Consider the following 27,682-nt stretch of genomic DNA (forward strand, 5'->3'; position numbering starts at 1 on the left):
CAATCGTTTTGAAATGCAGGTAGAAACTAGTGAATATTCCACCATCATTCTGCGGGTTTCGGACATCACTCCATAGTCATGGTACGATGCTTAAATTTTTACTGAATTGTACCTGGATTGTAAAGCAATTGAAATAAAATTGGTGAAAGAAGCTTAATCCGATTCATCTGGAAATTTACATTTTTACGATCTTTACATTGTAAAGAGACTGTGTGAACTGTAAGTTCTCCTGATAATTTACTGAGATCCAATCTTAGGGAAAGAGGAATGTATGACAGCTAGTGTTGAGCGATACCTTCCGATATCGGGAAATATCGGATCGGATTGGATCGGACCGATACCGAAAAAGTATCGGATATCGCCGATTCCGATACCGGAAACCAATGCAAGTCAATGGGACATAAATATCGGAATTAAAATAAACCCTTTCTTTCCTTGTAGGTTAATTCTACATGAAGGAAAACAACTAAGAATAATGTAGAATGTATTGGGGGAGGTGGGGGAGACAATAAAGGCATAGAGGTTTAGCCCAGTCAAATGGAATAGCAGGAATTACTATTTTTTTAAGATGTTCTGAGTTACGGAAATATTAACTATGTTAAGTATTTTTATATTTTGTCAGATATTTATGTTTCACTGCTTCCATGCTCTTCACCTTCTTTTTTACTTCTCACACACTTTCTCCTTCATCATCCTCAGCATCTTTTTCATCCACTTCTTCACCTTCTTCGTATTATTCTTTTTTTTACCTTCTTCATGTTCTACTTCTTCATCTTCTTCATATTCTTCTTCTTCATCATATTCTTATTTGTGACAGGCATTCCTGTAGTTGTTATCTATAAAAGGTTGGACATTACACCTTTCGTTCTGCCCGTCACAAAAGATTCACAACAGGATTTGTCCGCGTTCAGTTTGGCCTGCAGCAGCAGGTCTTTTCCAGGGGCACCACGAGGAGGAACGGACTCACCCCCATACACTGCTTAGTCATATTCTGCTTATAATTTAGATATTAACTTTTGCTCTGAATTATAATCTTATGCTTAATGTTCTTCCGCTTTTTGTTCTGCAGCTTCTTGTATTTCTGCTTCTTGGTTTTCTGTCTCTTGTTCTTCTGTATCTTGGTACTTGTCTTCTCTTCTTTGTCCTCTTGGTCAACTTCTTCAGGGTCATCTTCTTGGTCTTCTTCAGGGTGGTCTTCAGGGTGGTCGTCTTCCGGGTCCTCGTCTTCGGGGTCCTCGTCTTCTTTGGGTTGGTCTTCTGGGTCCTCGTCTTCGGGGTCCTCGTCTTCTTCGGGGTGGTCTTCAGGGTCCTCGTCTTCTTCGGGGTGGTCTTCAGGGTCCTCGTCTTCTTCGGGGTGGTCTTCAGGGTCCTCGTCTTCAGGGTCGTCGTCTTCGGGGTCCTCGTCTTCTTCGGGTTGGTCTTCAGGGTCCTCGTCTTCAGGGTCCTCGTCAGGGAGATCCAGAGTGATTACCAAGAACCATTTCAAAAAGCTTGAACTTGGAAATGTAGCAGAAAGTACAAGAAGGCTGAGGAACTACCGAGGACCAGCTGACGGTACTGGAACCCGGATGGGTAGCAGAAGGTACAAGAGCCAATGGAACTACCGAGGACCAGCTGATGTTACTAGAACTCGGTTACTAAGCAGGAGGTACCTGTGCCAGAAAGCACTACCAAGGACCAGCAGACGTTGGTGGAACTTGGATACCGAGAAGGAGGCACCTAATCCAAAGGCACTGCCGAGGACCAGCTGACGGTACTGGAACCCGGATGGGTAGCAGAAGGTACCCATGTAAAAAAAAGTTCAAGGCCGCGAGCCGGCCGCAGTTACCAAAACCCACAGTCCTACAGGGGGTGCTTGTCCTATTGGCACTATGGAACCAGCCTTCATTGCCAGATCCCGCAGCCCACATAGGAGTCACCTAAACTGCAGGCACCATAGAGTCGGCTAACCCAACCGCAACACGACACGACAACGCATTGGAGGCAAAGTGACGTTGACACTACCCGGAAACAGCTGGCGTGCTGGAACCAGGCTGGGCAGGAGGGAGTACCCGTGCCAAAGACACTGCCGAGAACCAGCTGACGGTACTGGAACCCGGATGGGTAGCAGAAGATACAAGAGCAAATGGAACTACCGAGGACCAGCTGACGGTACTGGAACCCGGATGGGTAGCAGAAGGTACAAGAGCCAATGGAACTACCGAGGACCAGCTGATGTCACTGGAACTCGGTTACTAAGCAGGAGGTACCTGTGCCAGAAAGCACTACCAAGGACCAGCAGACGTTGGTGGAACTTGGATACCGAGAAGGAGGCACCTAATCCAAAGGCACTGCCGAGAACCAGCTGACGGTACTGGAACCCGGATGGGTAGCGGAAGGTACCCATGTAAAAAAAAGTTCAAGGCCGCGAGCCGGCCGCAGTTACCAAAACCCACAGTCCTACAGGGGGTGCTTGTCCTATTGGCACTATGGAACCAGCCTTCATTGCCAGATCCCGCAGCCCACATAGGAGTCACCTAAACTGCAGGCACCATAGAGTCGGCTAACCCGACCGCAACACGACAGGACAACGCATTGGAGGCAAAGTGACGTTGACACTACCCGGAAACAGCTGGCGTGCTGGAACCAGGCTGGGCAGGAGGGAGTACCCGTGCCAAAGACACTGCCGAGAACCAGCTGACGGTACTGGAACCCGGATGGGTAGCAGAAGGTACAAGAGCCAATGGAACTACCGAGGACCAGCTGATGTTACTGGAACTCGGTTACTAAGCAGGAGGTACCTGTGCCAGAAAGCACTACCAAGGACCAGCAGACGTTGGTGGAACTTGGATACCGAGAAGGAGACACCTAATCCAAAGGCACTGCCGAGAACCAGCTGACGGTACTGGAACCCGGATGGGTAGCGGAAGGTACCCATGTTAAAAAAAGTTCAAGGCCGCGAGCCGGCCGCAGTTACCAAAACCCACAGTCCTACAGGGGGTGCTTGTCCTATTGGCACTATGGAACCAGCCTTCATTGCCAGATCCCGCAGCCCACATAGGAGTCACCTAAACTGCAGGCACCATAGAGTCGGCTAACAAGACCGCAACACGATAGGACAACGCATTGGAGGCAAAGTGACGTTGACACTACCCGGAAACAGCTGGCGTGCTGGAACCAGGCTGGGCAGGAGGGAGTACCCGTGCCAAAGTCACTGCCGAGAACCAGCTGACGGTACTGGAACCCGGATGGGTAGCAGAAGGTACAAGAGCCAATGGAACTGCCAAGAACCAGCTGGCGGTGCTGGAGCCCAGGGTAAATACTAAAAACAGAGGAGCCAGAGGTGTATTTGGAGGAGGTTTTAAATCCGTAGTACAGTGGATGTGGACAAAGCAGGAGAATTTGCCGGACACACAGCTGGGGATCAGCTGACGTTACTGAACCCCAATAACACTGGAGCAAGCGTTGACTGTGCAGACGGCACTTCTGAGCAGCAACTAGCGGTATTGGAGCCCAGGGTAAATACTAAAAACGGAGGAGCCAGAGGGGTATTTGGAGGAGGTTTTAAATCCGTAGTACAGTGGATGTGGACAAAGCAGGAGAATTTGCCGGACACACAGCTGGGGATCAGCTGACGTTACTGAACCCCAATAACACTGGAGCAAGCGTTGACTGTGCAGACGGCACTTCTGAGCAGCAACTAGCGGTATTGGAGCCCAGGGTAAATACTAAAAACGGAGGAGCCAGAGGTGTATTTGGAGGAGGTTTTAAATCCGTAGTACAGTGGATGTGGACAAAGCAGGAGAATTTGCCGGACACACAGCTGGGGATCAGCTGACGTTACTGAACCCCAATAACACCGCAGCAAGTGTTGACTGTGCAGACGGCACTTCCGAGCGCCAACTGGCGGTGTTGGAGCCCAGGGATAAGAATGAAAACAGAGAGGAGCCAGAGGTGTAATTGGAGCAAGTTTTAAATAAGTAGCACAGTGAATATGGACAGAGCAGGAGAAATTGCCGTGAACACAGCAGGGGAACAGCTGACGTTACTGAATCCCAATAACACCGCAGCAAGTGTTGACTGTGCAGACGGCACTTCCGAGCGCCAACTGGCGGTGTTGGAGCCCAGGGATAAGAATGAAAACAGAGGAGCCAGAGGTGTAATTGGAGCAACTTTAAAATGTGTAGTACAGAGTATGTGGACAAAGCAGGAGAAATTGCCGTCCGCACAGCAGGGAAACAGCTGACGTTACCGAACCCCAATAACACGGCAGCAAGTGTTGACTGTGCAGACAGCACTTCCGAGCGCCAACTGGCGGTGCTGGAGCCCAGGGATAAGAATAAAAACAGAGAGGAGCCAGAGGTGTAATTGGAGCAAGTTTTAAATAAGTAGCACAGTGAATATGGACAGAGCAGGAGAAATTGCCGTGAACACAGCCGGGGAACAGCTGACTTTACTGAACCCCAATAACACCGCAGCAAGTGTTGACTGTGCAGACAGCACTTCTGAGCGCCAACTGGCGGTGTTGGAGCCCAGGGATAAGAATGAAAACAGAGGAGCCAGAGGTGTAATTGGAGCAACTTTAAAATGTGTAATACAGTGGATGTGGACAAAGCAGGAGAAATTGCCGTCCGCACAGCAGGGGAACAGCTGACGTTACCGAACCCCAATAACACGACAGCAAGTGTTGACTGTGCAGACAGCACTTCCGAGCGCCAACTGGCGGTGTTGGAGCCCAGGGATAAGAATGAAAACAGAGGAGCCAGAGGTGTAATTGGAGCAACTTTAAAATGTGTAGTACAGTGGATGTGGACAAAGCAGGAGAAATTGCCGTCCGCACAGCAGGGGAACAGCTGACGTTACCGAACCCCAATAACACGGCAGCAAGTGTTGACTGTGCAGACAGCACTTCCGAGCGCCAACTGGCAGTGCTGGAGCCCAGGGATAAGAATAAAAACAGAGAGGAGCCAGAGGTGTAATTGGAGCAAGTTTTAAATAAGTAGCACAGTGAATATGGACAGAGCAGGAGAAATTGCCGTGAACACAGCAGGGGAACAGCTGACGTTACTGAACCCCAATAACACCGCAGCAAGTGTTGACTGTGCAGACGGCACTTCCGAGCGCCAACTGGCGGTGTTGGAGCCCAGGGATAAGAATGAAAACAGAGAGGAGCCAGAGGTGTAATTGGAGCAAGTTTTAAATAAGTAGCACAGTGAATATGGACAGAGCAGGAGAAATTGCCGTGAACACAGCAGGGGAACAGCTGACGTTACTGAACCCCAATAACATCGCAGCAAGTGTTGACTGTGCAGACGGCACTTCCGAGCGCCAACTGGCGGTGTTGGAGCCCAGGGATAAGAATGAAAACAGAGGAGCCAGAGGTGTAATTGGAGCAACTTTAAAATGTGTAGTACAGTGGATGTGGACAAAGCAGGAGAAATTGCCGTCCGCACAGCAGGGGAACAGCTGACGTTACCGAACCCCAATAACACGGCAGCAAGTGTTGACTGTGCAGACAGCACTTCCGAGCGCCAACTGGCGGTGCTGGAGCCCAGGGATAAGAATAAAAACAGAGAGGAGCCAGAGGTGTAATTGGAGCAAGTTTTAAATAAGTAGCACAGTGAATATGGACAGAGCAGGAGAAATTGCCATGAACACAGCAGGGGAACAGCTGACGTTACTGAACCCCAATAACACCGCAGCAAGTGTTGACTGTGCAGATGGCACTTCCGAGCGCCAACTGGCGGTGTTGGAGCCCAGGGATAAGAATGAAAACAGAGAGGAGCCAGAGGTGTAATTGGAGCAAGTTTTAAATAAGTAGCACAGTGAATATGGACAGAGCAGGAGAAATTGCCGTGAACACAGCAGGGGAACAGCTGACGTTACTGAACCCCAATAACACCGCAGCAAGTGTTGACTGTGCAGACGGCACTTCCGAGCGTCAACTGGCGGTGTTGGAGCTCAGGGATTACAGTTCAGGTGGTAGAAACATGAACAGAACAGGAGACCTGGATACTGTTGCCAACCAATTATTTATTCTGGAAGAGGACTGGCAAATTCATGAGAGATCCAGGCCTTGTTCATTTTGAGAAAAGTAAGCCGGTCAACGTTATCGGAGGATAGTCGCATGCGACGGTCTGTTAGTACACCACCTGCGGCACTAAAGACGCGTTCCGATAATACACTAGCAGCAGGGCAAGCTAGCACCTCCAATGCATACTGACTAAGCTCTGGCCATGTATCCAGCTTACAGACCCAAAACTTGAAGGGAGAAGAGCCGTCTGGGAGTACACTAAGAGGGCAAGACATGTAGTCTGTCACCATCTGACGGAAATGTTGCCTCCTGCTGACTGGAGCCGTCTGTGATGGTGTAGACATTTGTGGCGGCGGGGACACAAAACTTTGCCACATTTCGGCCATAGTGGTCTTGCCTTGTGCTGAGGCGCTGCTTCTGCTCCCTCTTTGTGCAGAGCTTCCTCCACTGCCTCGACGCACTGAGCTGCTTTGTAAAGCACTAGCAGCACTGCTCTCGGTTGGAATGGAGAACATGATGGAATGCACCAGTGCGTCTTGGTACTCCCGCATTTTACGCTCCCGGTTCAATGGTGTTATGAGGCTTTGTAAGTTGTCCCGGTAGCGAGGATCTAGGAGGGTGGACACCCAATAATCAGCCATGTTGAGAATGTGGGCGATGCGGCGGTCGTTTCTCAGGCACTGCAGCATGAAATCAACCATGTGCTGCAGACTGCCAACTGGCCAAGAAACGCTGTCCCCTGCTTGAGGCGTGATCTCTGCCTGCTCTGCATCACCCCACCCTCGCTCTAGATACTGACTACTAGAGCATTGTGTACCTCCCTCCTCTGGACAGATGTCTTCCTCATCCATTGACTCCGCCTCATCCTCCTCACAAAGTGTCCCCTGCCTAGGCCTTTGTGAGGAACCACGTTGCGCAGACTGTAGAGAAGCAGATGGCATTTGTGACTCCTCATCCTCCACCTCTTCCAAAACCTCATCCCTTAGTGCTTGCAGTGTTTTTTCAAGCAGGCAGATAAGGGGGATAGTCATGCTGACTAGTGCATCATCTGCACTCGCCATCCGCGTGGAATAATCGAAGGCACGCAAAACGTGGCAAATGTCCTTCATAGAGGCCCACTCAGTGGTGGTGAAGTGTGAACGGCGCGCACTGCGACTTGTTTGCGCCTGCTGCAGCTGGTACTCCATTACTGCTGCCTGCTGCTCACACAACCTCTCCAACATATGTAACGTTGAATTCCACCTGGTGGGTAGGTCACATATGACGCGATGTTCCGGAAGACGTAATTGGCGCTGCAGAGCTGCAATGCATGATCTTGCATTGCTGGAACGCTGCAAGTGAGCGCACTCTATGCGGACCTTGTGAAGAAGTGCATCAAGATCCAGATAGTCCCTCAAAAAACTCTGCACGACCAAGTTGAGCACATGTGCCAGACATGGGATGTGAGTGAGGTTGCCTAGGCCCAGAGCTGCCACCAGATTTCGGCCATTGTCACACACTACCATGCCTGGCTGGAGATTCGCTGGCACAAACCACACGTCGCTCTGCTGCTTGATGGCATTCCAGAGCTCCTGCGCTGTGTGGCTTCGATTCCCCAAAGAAATTAATTTTAATACGGCCTGTTGACGTTTGGCCACGGCTGTGCTCATATCGGTCATCATAACAGGTAACCGTTCACGGGTCGATGTGGAGGTAGACCGTGACGGCTCCTGCAGCGCTGATTCAGAGGAACTGGAGTATGAGGAGGAGTCAATGTGTACAGACTGGATTCCTGCAATCCTTGGAGTTGGCAGAACACGTACAGCGCCACTCTCAAGATTTGTACCCGGCTCCACAACATTTACCCAATGGGCAGTGAGGGAAAGGTATCGTCCCTGTCCATGCTTACTGGTCCACGCATCTGACGGCGTTTTGTAGCGCATGTTTAATTTTTCCCTCCACATGATGTTGCAGGGCAGGGACGGCTTGCCTGCTGAAATAAAAGCGGCTGGGCACGTTGTATTGTGGGACTGCCAATGCCATAAAGTTACGGAATGTGTCAGTCTCCACCAGCCTGAATGATAGCATTTCAAGGGCCAGTAGTTTAGCAATGCCAGCATTCAGAGCCTGTGCTCGGGGGTGGTTTGCCGAGTATGGGCGCCTTTTCTCCCATGCCTGTGCTAACGATGGCTGTAGACTGGCCTGGGAGTGTGAGGATGACTGGGAAAGTGGTGCTGTGGGTGGAATTACACTGTGTCTCTGTACAACAGTGCCAGAGATTCTTCCATGGCGATCCTGTGAGGAAGCCGAACCAGCTGTGTGTGAGCTGGAGGAAGAGGCTACAACACGAGCTGAAGAGGTGGTAGGTGGCGCTGTAGGTTGGCCTAGGTCTTCAGTGTGTTTTTGTAACTCCACCACGTTCTTGGTCCGCACATGTTTCCACATATTTGTGGTATTGAGGTTGCTGACACTTTTCCCTCTTTTCACCTTCTGATTACACAGCTTGCATTTGACAAAGCAAATGTCATCTGCAACTGTGTCAAAAAAGGACCAGGCACTGCAAGTCTTGGGAGCGCCCGCTTTGGATTTTGGAAGAGCCATGCTCCTAATGGGTGCCGAAGTGGAGGCTACAGGCAACCAAGTCTGCCCTCTCCCTCTCCCTCCTTTTTGGGCCGTTCGGGGAATCTCTTCCTCAGAGCTGCTCCCACCACCTTCCTGTCCCTCACGCCATGATGGGTCAAGGACCTCATCATCTACACCACCCTCTTCAAACAACTGCTTCTCCTGGGTAGTCTCGACAGCACAGTACGCACCAGAAAGTGGCACCTGAGTCTCATCATCAGATGCGTACTGAGGTGTGCTGCTGACCATAGGCACTGGCCCACCTGCCTCTTCAGATTCAGAGAGACAAAACGGTTGCGCATCACTGCATACTACCTCTTCTTCAAATTCTAGAATTCTGCTTGGCTGGCCCCCTCTTTCCAAGCCAAGAGATTCAGAGAACAGAAGTAGAGATGGCTCCTGTCCAGGGCTCTCTGACTGCCTGGGCAATTTGGCAGGTGGTGAAGAGACAGATGGGTGCTCTTCAGTGCTCAGGACCTGAGAGGATCTGGAACTAATTGAAGTCGATGCGTTAGCTGCCATCCATCCGACAACGGCTTCAATTTGGTCCTCGCGCAGCAGTGGGGTACGGCTAGCTCCTACAAAGCTGCGCATAAAGGACTGTTCCCTGGTAAAACTGGGGGATGCTGAGTCACTGGTGCCCGCAGCAGGCACAGAATCCCCACGTCCTCTCCCTGCAGGCACAGAATCCTCACGTCCTCTCCCTGCAGAAACTCCACGCCCACGCCCACGACCACATGCCTTACTCCCTGCCTTCTTCATCTTGGTAGACTGATAAAGATAGGCAGAAAAGTACTAAGGGCTTAGTGTGCTTATTCCTGAACAGCTGCTAACAGGTATAAGAAAAACTAATTTTATAAAGTGTGGACTAGACTTTAATATGAGCTAATGTGGCCTACACAACTGTAAAGTGGAGTGTTTGGTGAACTTTATTTAGGTTTTTTTTTGTCACAAAAAGACACTGGATGTGCCTAAAGATGTAATAACGATAGTATCACAAACTTTTTGTAGCTATTACAATGTAGGAAGGTAACCTACAATGCAATAGATGAGGCTGCAAAAAATAGGCTAATACTAATCTGGCTGGGGCTGCAGGGCCCAATGCTGCAGAAAGGCTCCTCTATCTACTCCTATATAGTGTGTTTGGAATCAATTTAGCTGAATACGGATGGAACCACCCCACTAATAGGAGATATCAGGAAAAATTATGAATTGGCAAAAAAGGACAATGTATGAGGCAGTGACACACACTGAGTGCACTACAACCAGACTTGGCTGAAGCACACACTACAGGGTGAGCTGCACTCACACACACAGACCTTGCAGACAGCGGTGAACAGTGCAGAGAACTGTGCACTAGCACTGCAAGGCACAGCGATTTAGAAAGTAGCTTGGGTAAAGCAGTATAGAGCAAATAGGTAGCTAAAACTGTCCCTCAGAACAATAGCGTCCTATCCCTAACTGAATTCACAGCAGAGTGAGCTCAAAATGGCGGCGGCGGCTTTTATAGTGCATCATGACATCATTTCAGCAGCCAATCACAGCCATGCCATTAGTTAAGATGCCTACATGCCTAACAGGATGTGCCCACACTTCTTAGGATCCTCATTGGCTGAATAAGATGAAAATGGCTCATTGCATTATGGGAACTTCCGATTCCGGTATACGATATTGCAAAAGTATCGGAATTAAGTATCGGAATTCCGATACCGCGAATATCGGCCGATACCCGATATTTCAGTATCGGAATGCTCAACACTAATGACAGCTTTATGTTAATTCATCAAATGTGTTTCCTCCATCAGCTCAGCCAAAAATACGGCTCCATGTTCACCATTTGGAAAATGTCAGAACCTGTGATCGTCCTGTGTGGCTATGAGACGGTGAAAGACGCCCTGATAAATCACGCCGAGCAGTTCAGCGCGCGCCCCATCATCCCAGTGTTGTATGTCTCCACCAAGGGATATGGTGAGACTAAAGCATCATGTAGGATCTCTGTCAGTGTCTTCGTCCTTCCAATCAGAAATCAATTTAGAGTCATATAGAAAATATTAAACAGGTCAGAGGGGAGGAGGGAGATGAAGCTGCAGTTACTATCTCTGGGAAACAGGGCAAAGATAAGTTCACATGTAAAGTAATTATCCCCGCTCTCCACATCAGACTGTTTTCTGTATACCGGTAATTTTCAAACTGTGAGGTCCCCCACAATTCTTTGTGAGTGGGTGCATGACTCCTAAATAAAACAGACCAAGTTGCTAACACCAGGGGTATAGTGGCAGATGTTGGGGCACTGTGGCTGACTGTATATCTTTAAAGCTTGGAAGTATTATAGGAACGAGGTGAGGTGGTAGAAAACTCTTGTTCTGTATGCAGCCAGTAATGTCTCCATGTCCTTTTCTCCTTAGGTATTAGTGGACCACGGTGGCGATCACTCCGTCGCTTCACCATGACATTTCTCAGAAATTTTGGAATGGGGAAGAAGACCATGGAGATGAGAGTATTGGCAGAGTCCAAATACCTGGTGCAGGCTGTGTCAGAGACCGGAGGTGGGTGGGCTCCAAATATTCCAAATCTGATGTTAACCAATAGGAGAGAATTCATAGGTCTCAGAGTCCATAAAGAAATTTGCATATGTTCGTCCGTACATCTGATTTTTTCTTGGTAATGATGATTGAGTTCTCTCACAGACTGCTCCCCATGCACCCTCTCACACGGATTGGACCATATTCCCTAATCTCTCAGACTGCTCCCCATTAGAGATGAGCGTTGTTCGACTCGAACTGTTCGCCAATCTCAAATTCGATCTGTTTTGGGCGGTGTTCGAGCCGTTCGGCGAACACGAACGATTTGAGAAAAATTCGGCTGTTCGAAGTTATGTTCGATAACTGTTCGTGCACCAAAATCATAACTGGATTTTTTCTCAGTAATGATGAAAATTAATGTTAATACGCAGTTTGAGTGTACAGCGGGGTGGGGAGAGGGGCAGGGGATGGATCTCTGCAGGAATAATGAAGATCTCCATTTTTTTTTCTCTTTCCCGCATTTGCAGTGGGGAGGTGCAGTCTGTCAGCCTATCAGCAGCGCACACACGGAGCAAAGTGCTTTTTTTCACACAAGCAAGGGCATGTGTCATTGGCAGTGTATGTCACATGCACTTGCCCTATAAGACCAAGCCATTTTCCCCGTCACCACCATTTTCTCACTGCTGCAGCTGCGTGTTAGACGGCACCACTGTTGCTGTGTGCGCTATACCTTGTTAATTTCAAGCCAATTTTCGCACAAATCTACAGATAGCTTGGGAGTAGGGAATAGTTGTGATTGCAGTCCTTTTAAGGACTAGGTTACAGCATTTCCTACGACTTTTATCAGGCAGGTCTGTGCTCTTAAATAGATAGATTGTGGGAGTAAAGACTAATTGTAATTGGAGTCCTTTTCAGGACTAGGTTACATCAGTTCCTATCAGTTTTTGCCAGGCAGGTCTGTGCCAGTGCTGTGCAAGTTTTTTTCACAGCATTTGGCTGAATCTAGCAAAGCTAATCCTTTTTGGCCTATTGCAGAGTGTGTTAGTCAGTGGAGTAGCCTATCTGTGTTGCAAGATATACCACCTGTGTATAGAATACCAATTTTTTTACTGCACCTAGTGAAGTAAAATCTTTTGGGCATAGCATCATTCTATTAGTCCATCTATACTGACCTCCATCAGGTTGCAAATTAAAAATAATTTTTATCTGCATCTACCTCTGAAAAAATATTTGGGCTTCTAGCTGTGTGTGGGACTTGTTCTATTAGTCCATTTATACAGACCTCCATCAGGTTGCAAACTGAATATAATTTTTTTCTGCATCTAGCTCTGAAAAAATATTTGGCCTTCTAGCAGTGTGTGGGACTTTCTCTATTAGTCCATCTATACTGACCTCCATCAGGTTGCAAATTAAAAATAATTTTTATCTGCATCTAGCTCTGAAAAAATATTTGGCCTTCTAGCAGTGTGTGGGACTTTCTCTATTAGTCCATCTATACTGACCTCCATCAGGTTGCAAATTCAAAATAATTTTTTGTCTGCATCTAGCTCTGAAAAAATATTTGGCCTTCTAGCAGTGTGTGGGACTTTCTCTATTAGTCCATCTATACTGACCTCCATCAGGCTACAAATTAAAAATAATTTTTATCTGCATCTACCTCTGAAAAAATATTTGGCCTTCTAGCTGTGTGTGGGACTTGTTCTATTAGTCCATCTATACTGACCTCCATCAGGTTGCAAACTGAATATAATTTTTTTCTGCATCTAGCTCTGAAAAAATATTTGGCCTTCTAGCAGTGTGTGGGACTTTCTCTATTAGTCCATCTATACTGACCTCCATCAGGTTGCAAATTAAAAATAATTTTTTGTCTGCATCTAGCTCTGAAAAAATATTTGGCCTTCTAGCAGTGTGTGGGACTTTCTCTATTAGTCCATCTATACTGCCCTCCATCAGGTTGCAAATTTAAAATAATTTTTTGTCTGCATCTAGCTCTGATAAAATATTTGGACTTCTAGCAGTGTGTGGGACTTTCTCTATTAGTCCATCTATACTGACCTCCATCAGGCTGCAAATTAAAAATAATTTTTATCTGCATCTACCTCTGAAAAAACATTTGGCCTTCTAGCTGTGTGTGGGACTTGTTCTATTAGTCCATCTATACTGACCTCCATCAGGTTGCAAACTGAATATAATTTTTTTCTGCATCTAGCTCTGAAAAAATATTTGGCCTTCTAGCAGTGTGTGGGACTTTCTCTATTAGTCCATCTATACTGACCTCCATCAGGTTGCAAATTAAAAATAATTTATATCTGCATCTAGCTCTGAAAAAATATTTGGCCTTCTAGCAGTGTGTGGGACTTTCTCTATTAGTCCATCTATACTGACCTCCATCAGGTTGCAAACTGAATATATTTTTTTTCTGTATCTACCTCTGAAAAAATATTGGGCTTCTAGCTGTGTGTGGGACTTGTTGTATTAGTCCATCTATACTGACCTCCATCAGGTTGCAAATTAAAAATAATTTTTTATCTGCATCTAGCTCTGAAAAAATATTTGGCCTTCTAGCAGTGTGTGGGACTTTCTCTATTAGTCCATCTATACTAACCTCCATCAGGTTGCAAACTGAATATATTTTTTTTCTGCATCTACCTCTGAAAAAATATTGGGCTTCTAGCTGTGTGTGGGACTTGTTCTATTAATCCATCTATACTGACCTCCATCAGGTTGCAAACTGAATATAATTTTTTTCTGCATCTACCTCTGAAAAAATATTTGGGCTTCTAGCTGTGTGTGGGACTTGTTCTATTAGTCCATCTATACTGACCTCCATCAGGTTGCAAACTGAATATAATTTTTTTCTGCATCTAGCTCTGAAAAAATATTTGGGCTTCTAGCTGTGTGTGGGACTTGTTCTATTAGTCCATCTATACTGACCTCCATCAGGTTGCAAATTGAATATAATTTTTTTCTGCATCTAACCCAACCAATAATTTGGCCTAATACCACAGTTTGGCCACTCAGCTCTGCTCGGTTCCCATCCATTGTTTTTTTGTGCAAACAACTCCAGAGTTGTGAATTAGTTAACCACCAAAATGAGTGGAAAAAGGCCTGCTGCTGGTGGAAAGGGGAATAGGCGTGTTGGGAAGGGGAAAAAAGGTTGTGTCCGTGGGGTAGCTGTTAAAGCAACAGTAACATCTGCAGAAGAAAGACCATCTTCCAGCCAAACTAAAATGTCTACTTCTTTTAGCGGACAATGTGATAAGATCCCTTTCTTACGGCCACGCCAGTCTCTACAAATTCCAGATGAGGCAAAATAACAGCAGGTGCTTCAACGGATATCAAGTGCTCCTTTAAGTGGGCTCTCCTCCACATCAACTTCAACATCACAAATACTCCAGTCCTCAAAGGTGTCACCCCAATCGCACTTGCTTCCTCACAGCTCCCAAATCTCCAGCTGCCCGTCTGAGTATGAGGTAGAACAGATGGTTGAGTCTGCAGAGCTGTTTACTCATACTATAGCCTGGGAATCAGAGGTCGACTCCAGCGCTTCTGTGAATCCAGAGGAGGAAATGATCTGCACTGATGCCCAGAATCTTTATGAGTCGGATCCAGGACCAGACGCAGAAGGTTCTGACCATAATGTAGACCCTCATTCCCAAACTGTAACTCCTGTTGGTGGAGACAATGAGGAAGACGATGATGAGACTCAAATACCTGATTGGAGCGACAACTTTAGTTTTTTGTCAGGGCAGGAACAGGTTGGCTCTGAGGACGACGGGTGTGATAACGCACAGGGTGATGATGATGAGGTTGGAGATCCCACTTACTGTCAACCCACAGTCAGCCAAGAGATGAGGTCAGCAGAGGAGGTGGAGGAAGATGCTAGTGACGACGAGGTCAGGTTGCGCCTTCCTGGACAGAGACGTAGTACTGGAAGCACGTCAACAACTGCATCCTCAAACACAACTCTGCCTCTCACCACAAGTCGTAGTGGCTCTTCAGGTCGCATGGGTGCTAAGCCTTGCATAGCCTGGGCATTTTTTCAGATCGATAAAGATGACCCAACTCGTGTTATCTGTAACATTTGTCAGCAAAAGCTAAGTAGAGGCCAAAAAATACATAGTTTGAGTACTTCATGCATGAACCGGCACATGTACATGAAGCATAAGTTGCAGTGGGAAGCTCAGTGTGCTACAATGCGGCCTAGCAGGCCGGGCCAACCACCGTCTGCCATATCTTGTGCATCCGCGGCCTCTTCATCCTCTGTGACTGGGGGGACAGCAGTCACACCTGTTTTGGGGCGCAGACCTGCCACCTCTTTATCCGAAACAGCCAGCGTGATTGGCAGGTCATCATTTTCTTTGGAGGTGGTAACACCAGCTGGTGTTGAGCGCTGTCCGACATCGATAGCACCACCTTTGGATCAAGGCAACCTAACATGTCCGCCTGCATCTTCCTCACAGACCGGCAGTTTGCCGGGGACACCCTTATCAACCCCGTCTAAGCACAATAGCCAGCCCTCGGTCCCTCAGATGTGGACAAGTAAAAGACCATTTCCTCCTAGCCATGAGAAAGCTAAGAGGTTGAATTTCACCATCTGCAAGCTCTTGGCTACAGAAATGCTGCCTTTCCGCCTGGTGGACACAGAGGATTTTCGAGACCTTATGTCCGTCGCAGTGCCCCAGTACCAGATGCCCAGTCGGCACTACTTCTCAAAGAAAGGTGTGCCTGCGCTCCACCAGCATGTCGCACACAACATCACCGCTTCTTTGAGAAACTCTGTGTGTGACAGGGTGCATTTCACCACAGACACTTGGACGAGTAGGCATGGACAGGGGCGTTACATGTCGCTGACTTGGCACTGGGTAACTATGGTGACAGCAGGACAAGGGGCTGCTGTCCAAGTCTTGCCGTCCCCACGAGTTGTGCGTCAATCCTCTTTATGTCAAAGTTCCTCCACTGCTTCTGCCTCCTCAACCTCCTCTCGGTCTTCCACCTGCACCCAAAGCCTGTCTGGTCATGCCACAAGCTTTCTAACTGCGCAGAAGGGATCCTGCACACCTCCTTACTATGCTGGCAGTAGGGCTCAACGTCATCAGGCGGTTTTTACTTTGAAATGTCTGGGAAATGTGAGTCACACAGCTGAGGAGTTGTGGTCAGCTCTGGAGAGCCAATTTCATGAATGGTTGTCTCCACTGGACCTGAAACCAGGGAAGGCCGTGTGCGACAATGCTGCAAACCTGGGTGCAGCCCTTCGCCGGGGCAATGTCACACACATGCCTTGTATGGCTCACGTGTTGAACCTGGTTGTCCAGCTATTTTTAGCCCACTATCCCAGACTAGATGGCCTTCTGCAGAGGGCACGGTCGCTGTGTGCTCACTTCCGCCGTTCGCATCCCGCAGCTCAGCGACTTACATCTCTACAGAAGTCGTTGGGCCTGCCATTTCACCTGCTAAAATGCGATGTGCCTACCCGGTGGAATTCAACTCTGCACATGTTGCAGCGACTGTGGCAGCACCGACAAGCCCTGGTGCAATACGTTCTGACGTATAGCCTGGGCCAACGAGATCCAGAGGTGGGGCAAATCACGCTGGAGGAGTGTTCTCAGATCAGGGACCTTTGCACCCTTCTGCACAGTTTTGAAATGGCGACGAAGATGTTTAGTGCTGACGATGCCATTATCAGCATGACTATTCCGGTGATTTACATGCTGGAGCACATGTTAAACAGAATTCGGAGTCAGGTGGTGGCACAAGAGGAGGTGGAGGAAGTAGAGGAGGAGGAGTTGTATGCGGAAGGGCTAACATCTGCAAGGTCCAGACGGTCGGCAGCACCAAGGCGGCAGGCATGTGAGGGTGGGGGAGATGGTTTTACCAGGGCGCATGGTAGCAGCCAAACTAGTGAGGAAGGTGCAGGAGCCCAGGAAGAAGTGGAGGACGAACTGATGTAAGACTCATCAGATGAGGGAGACCTTGATCACATTTCTGTTGTGCGAGGTTGGGGGGAGAGGACAGAGGAAGGAAGCATGATTGTTACCTCGCCACCAACACAACAGGGACTTGGTGCTCCTGGATGCGCAACACACATGAGTGCCTTCTTGCTGCACTACCTGCAACATGACCCTCGAATTGTGAGAATTAGAAATAATCCTGACTACTGGGTTGCCACACTGTTAGATCCCCGGTACAAAAGTAAATTTGCAGAAATTATTCCTGCCATAGAAAGGGTTGCACGCATGCAGGAGTATCAGCAGAGACTGTTGCAGAATCTTACATGTGCTTTTCCACAAAACACCAGTGGTGCACATAGTGAATCTCACAGTTCCAACTTGCCAACCGTGGGACCGTCAAGTGTTCAGCACTCAAACCGTAACAGAACCACAGTATCTGCTGGTAACATCAATTTTGCGGAATCATTTCACCACTTTTTTAGCCCATCCTTTGCAAGGCCACAGGAGACAAGAAGTCTGACACATAGTCAACGCCTAGAGACGATGGTACAGGAGTATCTCCAAGTAAACATTGAAGCCATGACTGTGTCACTGGACCCTTGCTCTTTTTGGGCTTCCAATCTGGATAAATGGCCGGAGCTAGCCACTTACGCCTTGGAGATCTTGTCATGCCCTGCAGCCAGCGTTCTGTCTGAACGTGTGTTCAGCGCTGCTGGTGGTGTGCTGACAGATAAGCGCACGCGGCTCTCCACTGATAATGTAGACAGACTCACGTTCATAAAGATGAACAAATCATGGATCCGAAACGACTTTTCTACCCCTGTGTCATCCTGGGGAGAGTAAAAGCTTGATGATTGGTTAAAATCACCCTACCAACCATTTTAAGCTTTCAAATTACTAATCATGTTTATCTGTATCTTGGCTGGAAAATAATTTGGGCTTTGTAGCAGTGTGCAGCACTGATTCTATTAGGCCATCTATAATAAGCTCCACCAGATTTAAAATTACTAATCATGTTTATCTGTATCTTGACTGGAAAATAATTTGGGCTTTGTAGCAGTGTGCAGCACTGATCCTATTAGGCCATCTATACTAAGCTCCACCAGATTTAAAATTAATAATAATTTTTAGCTCCATCTAGCCCGGAAAATAATTTTGGGGCTCCGAGATGCGCAAGACACATAAGTGACTTCTTGCTGCACTACCTGCAACATGACCCTCATATTGTCAGAATTCGAAGTAATCATGACTACTGGGTTGCCACACTCTTAGATCCCCCAAACTTTTCGATCAACCTTTTCATTTTAATAAAGACCAAAAAAATGGTCATTTTTGAAATTATAAGCATTAGCAGGTTATTAGAAACTGAAATCAAACAGTTTTCAACTCAAAACTTTATTCTAGGTGATGTTACATTTTCACATAGGACCCCTTGTTCGAAAGGAGCTTCTGAACTCTCTCGTCCATTGAATTTGTCAGGTTTTGGATGGTTTCTGCTTCAATTGTTTTGCATGAGGACAGAATACCCTCCCAGAGCTGTTGCTTAGATGTGAACTGCCTCCCGCCATCATAGACACTCCCTTTGATGATGCTCCAGAGGTTCTGAATGGGGTAGAGGTCAGGGGAGCATGGGGGTCACACCATAAGTTTGTCCCCTTTTATGCCCATATCAGCCAGAGATGCAGATGTTTTATGTGCAACATGAGATGGTGCATTATCATGCAAAAAAATGATCTTGCTGTGAAATACACGGTTCTTCTTCTTGAACCATGGCAGGAAGTGCTGTTTGAGAAAATCCACATACATTATGGAGTTCATCTTTAGCGCCTTCAGGGATCCTAAAGGGGCCGACAATCTCTCTCCCCATGATTCCAGCCCAAAACATTACTCCACCTCCTCCTTGTTGGCGCTGTAGCCGTGTTTGCGTGGGGTGTCCATCAACCAGCCATCCTCCACTCCATCCATCTGGACCATCGAGCGCTGCACGGCACTCATCTGTGAACAAAACAGTTTTGAAATCAGTCTTCATGTAATGTTTGGCCCACTGGAGCCGTTTCTGCTTGTGTGAAGTGGATAGAGGAGGTCGACAGGATGGCGTATGCACAGCTGCAAACCTCTGAAGGACCCTGCATCTTGTTGTTCGGGGGACGTTGGAGGCACCAGCAGCTTCAAAAACTTGTCTGCTGCTATGACAAGGCTTTTTTGCCGCTGCTCTTTTAACCTGACGTAATTGCCTGTAGGAAAGAGTCCTCAATTTGCCCTTATCAGCACGCACACGTGTGTACTGTGAATCAGCTACATACTTCTTGATTGCCAAGACACTTCATCCTGATCATCGCACAATGTTGATTGTAGTCATGCCTTGACCTAAACACTCCACAATTTGTTGCTTCTAAGCAGCCGACACATCCTTTTTCTTTCCCATTTTGGCAGAAAATGTAGGCTGCTTAATAATGTGAGACAGCCTTCTTAAGTAGTCTTGCCTTTCATTGGACACACCTGCCAAACTAATTAGCACAGGTGTCTGCAATTGCTTACAGTGATATAAAGAGCCCTGACACACATCACCATCAATGAGTTTAACTGACAAACAAACAAATTCTTCCCTTATCACTCCTAAACACTTTTTGCATAATAATTTGGAACACAGTGTACATGTGCTTTTCCACAAAACACCAGTGGTTCACGTAGTGAATCTTACAGTTCTAACTTGCCAACCGTGGTCTGTATGAAGTTGTTCAATAAAGGGCCCAAAATTAAGATAACATAGATGGGAGAGGTCTCTATGAATAGGAATTCCTAAGTATTTGATACCCTGTGAAGGCCAGGCAAAGGGAAAGTTGGACTGGATGGAATCCTATATGGATTTGGGGAGGGAGACATCGAGGGCCTCAGACTTCGCTGCATTGATTTTAAAATTTGACCATGTAACAAAGTGATCTATTTCAGCCATAACAGCATGGATGGATATATGTGATTGAGTGATATATACTAGGACATCATCAGCAAATAGAGAGCACTTGTACTCAGTGCCTCCCACCTCAATCCACCTAATATTGGGGTTATGGCGAATTGATGAGAGCAGGTGCTCCGTCACTAGGATGTATAAGAGAGGGGACAGAGGACATCCCTGCCTTGTCCCATTGGTGATTGTGAAAGGTGATGAAAATGTTCTGATGCACCCCCTGGGCCTTGGGACACCCGGAGCCGGACCCTTTTTGGTGGATGCTGGTGGTTGTAGTCTTCGTGGCAGCAGCCCGGTTCCGTGGCTCAGGGTGGTCAAACCAGTGGCGGAACTATTTATGTGGTTTTGATGTTTAAATGTCCAACTACGCCACCCGTGGATTGCGGTCAGAGTGAACCGCCGCTGCAGGGCAGACCGCTGAGGCTGGTGTTGTGGGTGCAGCAGAGCGTAGCATAACTCCCCACGGGAGGAGTATAGCCTCAGGGCAGTGTATGCGGAGGATGGGGGTGATGGTGCAGGGCAGCAGCAGTAATGACACGGAGTCAGTGATGCAGTCCAGGGCCTTTACTCACAGTTCTTATTATCCAGACCACGTCTGCAGGTAACGGCTGCCCACGTCGTACTCTGCTCACCAGGTGAGGGGCTCAGACAACTCCCAGATAACTTTGGAGCGCTTCACAGGACCCCCTTTGTGTGTCCTTTGTCTGGCCTTTCTTACCAACCCTTCTGTCCGGCTGCCTCGGGCCTCCTCTTGGTAAACTTGGCGCCAGTTTCCCTGACCCTATGTGGTGCCTTCCTAGAGGGTGTAGCGAGGGGCTGCGCCACATAAAATGTCACAGCCTCCGGTTTCTAGCTGAGGGTCGTTTCCTGCCTCCACTAGTTTCGGGGACCGGTCTCCCCCTTTGGCCTGACCCCTCCACGCAGGTGGATTCGGGCGTGCGGTGGCAACTCGCCCGTCCGCACCCCTGGGATCCCTTTATTCCTCGTTCCTGGAGCCTTCTCCGCTCCTCTTCCTTCCTTCTCCCTCTTCCATGCCTGGGCCTCTGTTACTAGGCCCGCCTCCGGAGCAGAGCTCATGCAGAGCCCCTGCTCCCTGCCACTTCTGCTCAGACTTCTCTGCACTGAACTAAGATGGTGCCCACCTTTTATACTCCCTTCTCAATGCACCCAGGAACTGCTTCCTCCCTGCTCCTGCACTACAGGGTTCCCCTTCCTCAGTGTTCCCTCCCCCCACTCCAGCCAGGGACAGGGACTGTCGTGCCCATCTCAGAGGCATATTGGTCGCCCTGCCCCACGGCAATGTGGTGTAATGCATGCAGGTGTTGGGTCCTGATCCACACACCATCCTTACCTGTGAGTGAGATATCACACCTCTGGGTGAGGTGCAATACCTCTGTAGCAACCGAGCCCTCAGGGTGCTACAGTTCCATTTATCTTCAGCCTAGGTGACGTATTGTGATACAGGGCCGTGATTTTGGCTATAAAAGGGTCCCCTAGACCCCTCCCCCAAGCTTTTTAAGAGAATCATATATGGCGTGCCAGGAGACTCTATGGAATGCTTTCTCAGCATCCAACGAGAGTATCTAATTACAAATTTTTAACTGCATCTAGCCCAGGAAATACTTTGTGCCTAGTAGCAGTGTCTGCTAGTCAGCGGATTATCCCGGCTGTTAAGCAAGCTACACCACCTGTAGTTTGGACACTTAATTTTTTCAAAGGAAATGCTTCGGGACCACGGGATACTCAGTGAAGAGCATCAGGAGGCACCCCAAGGCATAGGGGCTGGGACTGGCAGTAGGATGCCTTGCGGTGGACAGCCGAGCTCGATCCTTATAAAAGCGTTTTAACTGCAGCAGCTTTAGTGGACGCTACTGGAGCTGGAATTACGCGGCTGCTGGCATGAGACTTGCCCTCCAACAGATCCTTGTAAATGGATTTAAAGTGTATTCATTCAAATTAGAGAGACAATTTAAATTAAAAAGCTTAGAGCTGCCTCCACCACAGGGGGGCTCGCTCGACCCACCAGCGGACAGGCACCAGTATTGGGAGAGGGGGTCTGGCCGTCAGGGTTCACCGCGGCTCTGGCACAAACCCGGCGACACGGAGGTGGCACAGGCAGGAGCGGACTGAACGTGTCGGCTTCTCACTTTTTGGATTTTAGAAGGGCATGACATGCCTATATCTGTGTCTCCCCCTCCTTTTACTCCTCCACCTCTTTTCTTTTCGCATGACTATATGTACTTGTCACTTTTCCATGTGTTAGTTGTGTCTTCTGAGCAGTTTGTCAGCTTTTGGACACCTTTGAAGGTGTTTTCTATGTGTTTCTATGTATTTTTGTTTGCCTGCCATTGGTTTTAACGGTGTTCGAAGGTGTTCGACGAACAGTTCGACGAACAGTTCGGCGAACACACGGGTGTTCGACGAACCGAACCGAACTCGAACACTACGGGGGTGGCTCAACACTACTCCCCATGTCCCCTCTCTCACAAAATGCTCAAAATGACTTCTCTCTCACAGACTGCTTATTAGACTCACAAGTTGAGGCTGATGCTCCAAGCCCAATGTCTGGGTAAGTAGGCACACGAACCTCGGGCATCAGCGCAGCAGATAGAAGGAGCACACCGGACATAGACAGCCAAGCACAAGAAGACCCCAGGCAAGTAGGTGCAGGTTGGGAGACTGCAGGCAGGCAGAGGACATCAGAAAACCTCAGGCAGGCAGAGTGCAGGAAACTGCAGGCATGCAGAGGTTGTTAATAAACCGCAGGCAGGTGGACTGCTTGAAACTGCAGGCAGGAGGAGAATGTCAGGAAACGCAGTTAGGCAGTGTGAAAGCAGAAAAGTTAAGAAGCAAGCCAAGAACCAGCAACAAAGAAGTCTACTCTTAATGCAATACCAAGCCGCTAGATCAGGGGTCTCAAAAATGCAGCCTGCAGGCACCGGAGCCCCCATAATGATTCCGGCCTGGTCAGGAGGGCCGCCGAAGTCAGTGATTATTTTCAGTTGAATGTTCTACAAGTTAACGACCAGCATGGGCCATTACTACAAGATGGGGACCGGGATGGGCATATTACTACAAGATAGGAACCGGGATGGGCACATTACTAGAAGATGGGGACCAGCATTGGCCATTACTACAAGATGGGGACCAGGATGGGCACATTACTACAAGATGGGGACCAGCATTGGCCACCGGGATGGGCACATTACTACAAGATGGGGACCAGCATTGGCCATAACTACAAGATGGGGACCAGCATGGGCACATTACTACAAGATAGGAGCCGGGATGGGCACATTACTACAAGATGGGGACCGGGATGGGCACATTACTAAAAGATGGGGACCAGCATGGGCACATTACTACAAGATGGGGACCGGGATGGGCACATTACTAAAAGATGGGGACCAGGATGGGCACATTGCTACAAGATGGGAACCAGCGTGGGCACATTACAACAAGATGGGTACCAGGATGAGCACATTACTACAAGATCGGGACCAGCATTGGCCATTACTACAAGATGGGGACCAGCATGGGCCATTACAAAAAGATGGGGACCGGGATGGGCCATTACTACAGGATAGCGACCAGGATGGGCACATTACTACAAGATAGGGACTGGGATGGGCACATTGCTACAAGATGGGAACCACGATGGGCACACTACTACAAAATGGGGACCGGGATGGGCCATTGCTACAAGACGGGGACCAGGATGGGCACATTACTTCAAGATGGGGACCAGGATGAGCACATTACTACAAGATCGGGACCAGGATGGGCACATTACTACAAAATGGGGACCAGCATGGGCCATTACTACAAGATGGTAACCAGCATGGGCACATTCCTACAATATGGGGACCTGGATGGGCACATTACTACAAGATGGGGACCGGGATGGGCACATTACTACAAGATGGGGACTGGGATGGGCATATTACTACAAGATGGGGACCAGCATTGGCCACCGGGATGGGCACATTACTACAAGATGGGGACCAGCATTGGCCATTACTACAAGATGGGGACCGGGATGGGCACATTACTACAAGATGGGGACCAGCATTGGCCATTACTACAAGATGGGGACAAGGATGGGCACATTACTACAAGATGGACACCGGGATGGGCACATTACTACAAGATGGGGACCAGCATTGGCCGTTACTACAAGATGGGGACCAGCATGGGCACATTACTACAAGATGGGGACTTGGATGGGCACATTGCTACAAGATGGGGACCACGATTGGCACATTACTACAAAATGGGGACCGGGATCGGCCATTACTACAAGATGGGGACCGGGATGGGCACATAACTTCAAGATGGGGACCAGGATGAGCACATTACTACAAAATGGGGACCAGCATGGGCCATTACTACAAGATGGGGACCAGCATGGGCACATTCCTACAATATGGGGACCCGGATGGGCACATTACTACAAGATGGGGACCGGGATGGGTACATTACTTCAAGATGGGGACCAGGATGAGCACATTACTACAAGATCGGGACCAGTATGGGCACATTACTACAAAATGGGGACCAGCATGGGCCATTACTACAAGATGGGGACCAGCATGGGCACATTCCTACAATATGGGGACCGAGATGGGCACATTACTACAAGATGGGGACCGGGATGGGTACATTACTACAAGATAGAAACCGGGATGGGCACATTACTACAAGATGGGGACCAGCATTGGCCACCGGGATGGGCATATTACTACAAGATGGGGACCAGCATTGGCCACCGGGATGGGCACATTACTACAAGATGGGGACCAGCATTGGCCATTACTACAAGATGGGGACCGGGATGGGCACATTACTACAAGATGGGGACCAGCATTGGCCATTACTACAAGATGGGGACCAGCATTGGCACATTACTACAAGATGGGGACAAGGATGGGCACATTACTACAAGATGGAGACCGGGATGGGCACATTACTACAAGATGGGGACCAGCATTGGCCGTTACTACAAGATGGGAACCAGCATGGGCACATTACTACAAGATGGGGACTTGGATGGGCACATTGCTACAAGATGGGGACCACGATTGGCACATTACTACAAAATAGGGACCGGGATCGGCCATTACTACAAGATGGGGACCGGGATGGGCACATAACTTCAAGATGGGGACCAGGATGGTCACATTGCTACAAGATGGGGACCGCGATAGGCACATTACAACAAAATGGGGACCGGATGGGCCATTACTACAAGATGTGGACCGGGATGGGCACATTACTTCAAGATGGGGACCAGGATGAGCACATTACTACAAGATGGGGACCAGGATGGTCATATTACTACAAGATGGGGAACGGGATGGGCACATTACTACAAGATGGGGACCAGCATGGCACATTACTACAAGATGGGGACCAGGATGGGCACATTACTGCAAAATGGGGACCGGGATGGGTGCATTACTACAAGATGGGGACCAGCATTGGCCACCGGGATGGGCACATTACTACAAGATGGGGACCAGAATTGGCCATTACTACAAGATGGGGACCGGGATGGGCACATTACTACAAGATGGGGACCAGCATGGCACATTACTACAAGATGGGGACCAGGATGGGCACATTACTACAAAATGGGGACCAGCATGGCCATTACTACAAGATAGGGACCAGCATGGGCACATTACTACAAGATGGGGACCAGGATGAGCACATTACTACAAGATCGGGACCAGCATTGGCCATTACTACAAGATGGGGACCAGCATGGGCCATTACTACAAGATTGGGACCGTTATGGGCGCATTACTACAAGATGGGGACCATTATGGGTGCATTATTACAAGATGGGGACCAGGATGGGCCCATTACTACAAGATGGGAACCAAGATGGGCACATTACTACAAGATGGGGACCAGGATGGGGACCTTACTACAAGATGGGGACCGGGATGGGCACATTACTACAATATGGGGACCAGGATGGGCGCATTACTACAAGATGGGGACCAACATGGGCACATTACTACCAGATGGGGACCGGGATGGGCACATTACTACAAGATGGGGACCAGGATCGACACCTTACTACAAGATGGGAACTGGGATTGGCACATTACTACAAGATAGAGATCGTGATGGGCACATTACTACAAGATGAGGACAAGAATGGGCACATTAATACAAGATGGGGACTAGGATGGGCACATTACTACAAGATGGGGACCGGGATGGGCACATTACTACAAGATGGGGACATTACTACAAGATGGGGACCAGGATGGGCAGATTACTACAAGATGCGAAAAAGCATGGGCCATAACAACAAGATGGGGACCGGGATGGGTACATTACTTCAAGATGGGGACTGGGATCGGCACATTGCTACAAGATGGGGACCAGGATGGGCACATTACTGCAAGATGGGGACCAGGATGGGCACATTACTACAAGATGGGGACCAGGATGGGCACATTACTACAAGATGGGGACCGGGATGGGCACATTTCTACAAGATGGGGACATTTCTACAAGATGGGGACCAGGATGAGCACATTACTACAAGATGGGAACCAGCATGGGCCATAACAACAAGGTGGGGACCAGCATTGGCCATAACAACAAGATGGGGACCGGGATGGGCACATTTCTACAAGATGGGGACCGGGATGTTCACATTACTACAAGATGGGGACATTACTACAAGATGGGGACCAGGATTGGCACATTACTACAAGATGGGAACCAGCATGGGCCATAACAACAAGATGGGGACCGGAATGGGTACATTATTTCAAGATGGGGACCGGGATCGGCACATTGCTACAAGATGGGGACCAGGATGGGCACAATACTGCAAGATGGGGACCAGGATGGGCACATTGCTACAAGATGGGGACCGCGATGGGCACATTACTACAAAATGGGGACCGGGATGGGCCATTGCTACAAGACGGGGACCGGGATGGGCACATTTCTTCAAGATGGGGACCAGGATGAGCACATTACTACAAGATCGGGACCAGGATGGGCACATTACTACAAAATGGGGACCAGCATGGGCCATTACTACAAGATGGGGACCAGCATGGGCACATTCCTACAATATGGGGACCGGGATGGGCACATTACTACAAGATGGGGACCAGGATGGGTACATTACTACAAGATAGGAACCGGGATGGGCATATTACTACAAGATGGGGACCAGCATTGGCCACCGGGATGGGCACATTACTACAAGATGGGTACCAGCATTGGCCATTACTACAAGATGGTAACCGGGATGGGCACATTACTACAAGATGGGGACCAGCATTGGCCATTACTACAAGATGGGGACCAGCATGGGCACATTACTACAAGATGGGGACCAGGATGGGCACATTACTACAAGATGGAGACCGGGATGGGCACATTACTATAAGATGGGGACCAGCATTGGCCATTACTACAAGATGCGGACCAGCATGGGCACATTACTACAAGATGGGGACTTGGATGGGCACATTGCTCCAAGATGGGTACCAGCATGGGCACATTACTTCAAGATGGGGACCAGGATGAGCACATTAATACAAGATGGGGACCAGGATGGTCATATTACTACAAGATGGGGACCGGGATGTGC

General features: G+C 48.7%; 1 protein-coding gene across 13 annotated transcripts in view; it reads left to right on the plus strand.

Annotated features, from left to right (window-relative positions):
* LOC141266083 (cytochrome P450 2C25-like) overlaps positions 1-27,682 on the plus strand; it is a 464,276-nt gene that overhangs the window by 229,174 nt on the left and 207,420 nt on the right. For 10 of the 13 annotated variants that reach the window (XM_073679978.1, XM_073679979.1, XM_073679977.1 and 7 more), the window contains 2 exons: positions 10,420-10,600; positions 11,020-11,160. In XM_073679978.1, coding sequence (XP_073536079.1) covers positions 10,420-10,600; positions 11,020-11,160 — 322 coding nt within the window. The remainder of the gene's footprint in view (positions 1-10,419; positions 10,601-11,019; positions 11,161-27,682) is intronic. The other 3 variants (XM_073679985.1, XM_073679990.1, XM_073679989.1) reach the window with 2 other exon arrangements.

The sequence above is a fragment of the Phyllobates terribilis genome, unplaced genomic scaffold (genome assembly GCF_046119375.1).
Source record: "Phyllobates terribilis strain yellow unplaced genomic scaffold, ASM4611937v1 Scaffold_4__5_contigs__length_816908805, whole genome shotgun sequence".
In the NCBI taxonomy this organism is placed as follows: Eukaryota; Metazoa; Chordata; class Amphibia; order Anura; family Dendrobatidae; genus Phyllobates; species Phyllobates terribilis.